Raw genomic sequence first — 6,623 nt, 5'->3', positions numbered from 1 at the left:
GCCTGCTGCCGCCGCCCCGCGCCGCGCTGCCTGCTCGGAACTGCCCTTCCCGCCTGCCCACCCGCCCCCGGCCCGGCCGCTTTAATAGCCCTCGGGTCGCCGCCTGCGCGCGGACTCTCCGCCTTCGCCTGCTGCTCCTCGGCGGCGCGGCTCGTCCCTCTTGGCCGCCGCCGCCGCCGCCGCCTTCCGCGCCGCCCTCGCCCTCGCCCTCGCCCGCGGCCGCGGCCGCGCCGGGCCTCGGAGGGGGCCGCGGGCGGCATGCTGCTGGACGCGGGGCCGCAGTTCCCGGCGCTGGGCGTGGGCACGTTCGCCCGGCACCCGCCCCCGTCGGCGGCGGAGATGCAGGAGCGCGAGCTGAGCCTGCAGAACAGCTTCGTGGACGCGGCGGCGGCGGCGCACCTGGGCGCCTTCAAGCTCAACGCGGCGGCGGCGGCGGCGGCGGCGCACGAGCTCTCGCCGGGCCAGGGCTCGGCCTTCAGCTCGCAGGCGCCCGCGTACCCGCACGCCGCCCATGTGGGCTCCTACTCGGGGCCGCCCTTCAACTCGCCGCGGGACTTCCTCTTTCGGAGCCGGGGCTTCGGGGAGGCGGCGGCGGCGGCGGCGGCCGGCGGAGGACAGCACGGGCTCTTCGGCGCGGCGGCGGCGGCGGCCGCGGCCACCGGCAGCCTGCACCACCCGCATGCGGAGGCGCAGGGCCACCTGCTCTTCCCGGGCATCGGCGAGCAGCACGGCGCGCCCGGCTCGCCCAACGTGCTCAACGGGCAGATGCGCCTGGGCTTGCCCGGGGAGGTCTTCGGCCGCTCGGACCAGTACCGCCAGGTGGCGAGCCCCAGGACGGACCCCTATGCCGCGGCCCAGCTGCACGGGCAGTACGGCCCGATGAACATGAACATGGGCATGAACATGGCGGCGCACCATGCCCACCACCCGCACGCCCACCCGCACGCCCACCACCACCACCACCACCACCACCACCCCGGCGCCTTCTTCCGCTACATGCGGCAGCAGTGCATCAAGCAGGAGCTCATCTGCAAGTGGATCGACCCGGAGCAGCTCAGCAGCCCCAAGAAGAGCTGCAACAAAACTTTCAGCACCATGCACGAGCTGGTCACCCACGTCTCGGTGGAGCACGTCGGGGGGCCCGAGCAGAGCAACCACGTCTGCTTCTGGGAGGAGTGCCCGCGCGAGGGGAAGCCCTTCAAGGCCAAGTACAAGCTGGTCAACCACATCCGCGTGCACACGGGCGAGAAGCCCTTCCCCTGCCCGTTCCCGGGGTGCGGCAAGGTCTTCGCCCGCTCCGAGAACCTCAAGATCCACAAAAGGACGCACACAGGTCAGTGCGGGCGGCGGCGAGCCTGGCCGGGGAGGGCAGCGCAGCGGAGGGAGGAGAGGCAGGCGGGCAGGGGACCGCGGCGCTGGCGAGACCTGGCCGCGGGCAAAAGAAAAGGCGGCGACCTGCCGCTTCCTTTGCTTTTGCTACAAAGGCGAAGCCGAGAGAGCCTTTCCCGCCTCTCAGTCGGTGCGTGCGGCGCTCAGGCACCTGCTTGCGCCGCGCTTCTCTGTCCTGCGCAGCCCTTTGAAGGGCGCGCTGCTCGCAAGACCGCAGCAGAAAACAGATTTGTCGTGAATGTGCGCACCGATCTTGCGGGGCCATTGCAGGGCTCCTGTGGGCGCCCGCATGGGAACAAAAGAGAGCTCCACGCAATTCTGCTGAGGGTCAAGGTGCTGCCTTTTCGAGCGAACCAGCGCAAGCTAACCCGCCACCAGAAAGGCTCGGCCGAAGCGCCGCGCTCAGGGCAAAGCCCGCGTCGTGGTCCCGGACACTCGGAGCGAACAGAACAAAAGCGACCCCGTCGCTTTTAGTGGGAACTACTTCCATGCACCTCTAAAATTCAAATTTTTCCTTTGAAATCCACCGGATTCACTTCCAAACAAATACGATCAGGTCTGAGGTTTCACTGAAACAAAGGCAGTAGTCGAATTTTCAGAAAGTGGATAAATAAAAGAGCAGCTAAGGAAGCCACGAATATGTTGTGTTATAACTGTGCTGAATAGATATAAAGTAGGGGTGCATTTTCTACTCTCCTGGTTTAGAATAACTCTGTTCTAGAACAGGCACCCCTTCTTGCTTCTCTCCGCCCCCCCTTCCCCTTCAGGGCCGCTGTACAGAGGCTGCTTCCCATTAAGTTTAAGTGGGGTGAGGCAGGGCCATAAAATTTTCTAATTTCCAAAAGTGTTCTGGGGCATCTGAAGGTGGTTTTGCACGAGTTTATTAAAATTACGTAATAAGGAACAGAGGGTCTAAGACTGACAAATGTCCAGGCATAGGATTTCCGCTTCTCCTCACCCCACCTTAAATAAGAGCTAATGTGCGGAGAAGAGCCGGTGCCAGATCGCGTGGGGGAGTCCCGGCAGAGGCAGCAAGCAGACGCGTTTTCCCTAGCTCTTAAATAACGGGTAGAAATGCACGACATCGCTTTCTCTGCATCCCTCCTCCACCCGGCCCCGAAAAAGGCAACCAAATATTTGAGCGATTTCTGGACATCAATATTGACTCAGGAGGAAAGCTCTGTGGGCCTTCCTCGTTGTGTTATGCAAGTGTTAAGAACGGGCTTAGGTGCGAGACGGGCTTTAACAAGGTTTAACAAATCCGTGATGTTGATTTGCATGGAGATGCCCGCGATTGGGGTCTGAGTGGATGTCTTTAAGAAACAATTTAAGTGCTAATGGAATTTCACGTAAAATTGCGCTTCTCTCCCACCTCCGATTTTGAGGGGGAGGGCGGAGGATCCGGCTGTGGTGGTGGCTGGAGTTCTCACACCTACAAATTAATCAGAAATCTGGCTCACAGGGTGAAGCAGCTCCAGGAAAACGCCAAGCAGGATTTTGCATGTGTTTTCTTTGGTTCTCTCTCCCTCCACCTAACACCCCCCCCCCACAACACACAGACCGCATTCCCAGCGGATATCTGGGAATTATTTCCAGTCTTACATAAAAGGGGGAGAAAAATGCAGCGTGCTTTCAGACATTGAGCCATTTGTTTCTGGGGTTTAACAAGGTATTCGTGCTGGATTGTTTTTTAAAACAAGATGAAGAAAGCTTTGGCCTGGTGAGCAGATTTTTCTTCTAAGACCCGTTGAAACAAAACGGAAGAAATATAAATCCTGCAACAGGCGTCGCAGCCCGAATAGGAAGCATCCCCCTCTTGATGCTGCCTGAAATTGTTTTCAAAACAATAGTTACAGGTTGACTGCACAGGGTGGTCCCTACATACGTGTTACTAAAACCAGTGACTTTCTGAAATTGCTGGTTGGCTTGTATTAGCAGTTTTTTAAAGAGCTGCAATGTTGAAGGCTGTTTACTTCCTTATCATAAGTTTTATAGGCATTTTGTAGAAGTTTCAAATAAATACATTTAAATAATGAGTGTTAGTGAAATGACACGAGGTCTCCAGCGGGATCATTCTTTCCTTTAGCTGAACAAATAAATCAGAGATTTTCTGTTTCTTCCATGATCTTTCATTCTCCTCATTTATTTTAGTTCTTGAGAAATGTTGCTTTAGATAAACTGATTGGAATCAAAGCTGGATGGGTGTTTTTTCCTTTTTGTATTTGAGCTTACACCAGATTGGCTTTCTTCCTGCAGGAGAGAAGCCCTTCCAGTGTGAATTCGAAGGCTGTGACAGACGCTTTGCCAACAGCAGCGACAGGAAGAAGCACATGCATGTCCACACTTCGGACAAGCCCTATTTGTGCAAGTTGTGCGACAAATCCTACACCCACCCCAGCTCCCTGCGGAAACACATGAAGGTAATCCAACGAAGCAAGCGGAGGTGGCACTGGGCCTGGAAGAAGATGCTTAAATTCAGCTGGCTGTATGAAAACCACAAGAGAACTGAGTAACACACAAGAGTGACCTTGCTTTTGTAGCCATAGGCTGCACCTTTACGGGCAAGCAAATCCCACTAAACTGGGTGCCACTTACTCCTGGAAAAGAAGGATGTTTCAAATGTGAGATGGGGGGGGGGGAGAGGAAAAAATCCCTTGGTTTGTAACCATGCAAGTCAACCTGCTTGCGTACCCCAGTGCCTCGAGCAGGACTGGAGTAACCTCACTTTTGCAGGACTTCAGTCCTAGGGAGCGGAAACCAGTATGCCTGCTGCATTGGCCGTGGGGGTGGGGTTGAAGCCTCACCCTTGAGGGAAGAAGATGGGGTGGGAGTCAGAGTCACGCCCTGAGGTCTGCCTGTGTGACGCCCCCATCTTTTCGTGGAAGTTAATGCGTCCGCTTTGTTTACCTCTGCCCGGCAGGTCCATGAATCTTCTCCGCAAGGCTCCGAGTCCTCGCCAGCTGCCAGCTCGGGCTACGAGTCCTCCACCCCGCCCGGCCTGGTGTCCCCCAGCGGAGAGACCCAAAGCGCGGCCAGCACCAACTTGTCTCCCGCAGCGGCAGCCGCTGCCGCCGCTGCAGCCGCTGCCGCCGCCGCCGCAGCCGCATCGGTGGCGCACCGGAGCGGCAGCGCGGGCACGGGCAGCAGCACGAGCTCGAGCTCGGGAGGGAGCGGCGGCGGCGGCGGCGGCGGCGGGGGCGGCTCCGGCCACAGTGGCCTCACCTCCAACTTCAACGAGTGGTACGTCTGAGTGGGACTGGCCGCCCTCGCTGCTCTCCCCAGGCCGCGGCCGGGGCTGCTTGGCGCGCGTCCTCTCTCCTCTCGCGCGGTTGCTGTTGTTTGGATCCAGACCTCTTGAAGCAGCGAGAGAGGGAGGGAGAAAGGGCGAATAAAGATCTCTTTTTTTAAAAGAAGAAGAAAGGATTAAAAAGAGCCAATGGTTTCCTCCCGCCAAGATGCACCCCCCCCCCACTGGACCCGCAAGCCACTGCCTCCAGAGCCCGGTGAAACATGCCAGCAGCGCCTCGGGAACAAAAGATCAGGCCTCCTGAGGGACAAGTCCACCCGCAGCCTTCATCCCTCGGACTCTGCGTGCACACAGAGGAAGCCAAGGTGGTAACCCACGTTTTCTTGATGTATAGAAATTGATCCACTCTGTGAACTATAGGTTGGTTTTTTCTTTCTTTCTTTTCATGCATTTCTTCCTTGCCCGGAACTGATGCACTCTCTGCCTCCCATTCTCACTCCCCTTCTTCTGTCCCCCTCTCTCTCTTTCTCTAATTCACCCATTTTAAAAGGGGAGTGGGGAAAGTAAAGTGGAAGCAAATGGTTTCTTTTGTAATTGTGGTATTGAATATTGTGTTCCTTTTTAAAAGAGGCAACTTTGATTGTAAACTTCATTCAACTATAGACTGGAAAGATTTTTTAAAAATGTGCCAAAGTCTCCATGCTGTTCTTCAACATCCAGATAATTCCTCCCCCTCTTCCAATGCTTGTGAATGTATTTTCTGTTAGCTGGGTTTACATGTGATGTTTTAGTGCTTTTTGCAAGTTCGATTTGTTAGTTCCTGTTTGGAAGTTTGTGGGGAGGGGGGAGCGGGAGTAAAACGTAGTGCGCTAGATTTTTTTCTTTTTTTCTTTCTCTGTAATAACACCCTCCTTGTGTAAATACCTGTTGCCATATTTATCCATTTGTAATTAAATTATGGTATTAACTTGCTACAGAGGAAACAGTATTTATAAAGAATGTTTCTTAACTATAAATATGTACAATTGTGAGCATAAACTGTTTCAGAATTTTTTTATTTGAAGGTTTATGTGGTTTCATTATTTCTTGTGATATGTTTTTGAGAGTAATGCATACAGAAATATAATAAAATGTGTTGAAACTGCAGTCAATGATAGTTAATCCCTTCTTCTATTCGCCTTTCTTGCTATGTCAAGGCTTTCTTACATGGGTTTTCCATCAGAGGAAAATGTCAGATTCACTCTAGCATGCCTGTGTGTGTTTGTGTTTGTGTGTGTGTGTGTACACAATGAAAACCTTATGACTGTACAAATTATTCAAATGTTATTTATTAGTTTTTTAAACTATTAAAAATCATATTTTAATATAGAATGGATTTGCAGAACCCATTATCTATTTAGACTGCAACCCTGTACACACTTACCTGGGAGTAAGCCTCACAGAACACAGTGGTTCTTACTACCCAGGATTACACTGAAAAGGGCCTTGGATTCTGTCCTAGGTTTGTAAAGAGACTTTTCAGTGCAAGTGTTATGTAATGTATTTCACATCTCTCCTGTTGAAATCGAATGGAGGTTAGAACTGTTTACAACTTTTGCTGGCTCAGATCTTTCAGCTGTTGTACTCATTTCAGTTTTATGCCCTTCCAAACTCTCAATATCTGTATTATCAGTCCCTTGATTTTTTCAAAACACTTAAGCTTAAAAATTTTTGCTCTCTAAAAAGACCACTTGGTAGTTATTTTTTTCCTGCACTGCTATTTAGACTGCATTGTAATGTTTTTGCAGAAATCAGCACTATTTGTATGCTGGTTTCTTTAAAAAAGAAAAAAAGAAATGCTTGATGCTTCTTCATAAAGCTCCTCCAGAGTCTGAAGCATATTTTCTATGCTTTGAACTGCCATAATTTATTTTTATGCATTTTAAATTTAAAGTTCTCTATTAAAATGTATTATTCCCAGATATGAAGTTGTGTGTTGAAGGATGCG

At 52.6% G+C, this 6,623-nt stretch overlaps 1 protein-coding gene across 2 annotated transcripts; it reads left to right on the top strand.

Moving 5' to 3' along the window:
• Positions 1 to 258: 258 nt before the first annotated feature.
• Positions 259 to 4,639, top strand: ZIC2 (Zic family member 2). Of its 2 annotated transcripts, XM_044429054.1 has the most exons (5): positions 259 to 897; positions 964 to 1,333; positions 3,646 to 3,809; positions 4,310 to 4,466; positions 4,593 to 4,639. In XM_044429054.1, the coding sequence occupies exons 1-5, from the start codon at positions 259 to 261 to the stop codon at positions 4,637 to 4,639; spliced, it is 1,377 nt and encodes a 458-aa protein (XP_044284989.1). The 2 variants fall into 2 exon arrangements, with proteins under 2 accessions (XP_044284989.1, XP_044284988.1); XM_044429053.1 differs by having other exon boundaries at positions 259 to 1,333; positions 4,310 to 4,639.
• Positions 4,640 to 6,623: the final 1,984 nt, after the last annotated feature.

This window comes from Varanus komodoensis, unplaced genomic scaffold, assembly GCF_004798865.1.
Source record: "Varanus komodoensis strain SLA01 unplaced genomic scaffold, ASM479886v1 scaffold2, whole genome shotgun sequence".
Lineage (NCBI taxonomy): Eukaryota > Metazoa > Chordata > Lepidosauria > Squamata > Varanidae > Varanus > Varanus komodoensis.
The sequence above is the reverse complement of the archived record's forward strand: the minus strand, read 5'-3'. Positions and strand labels throughout refer to the sequence as shown.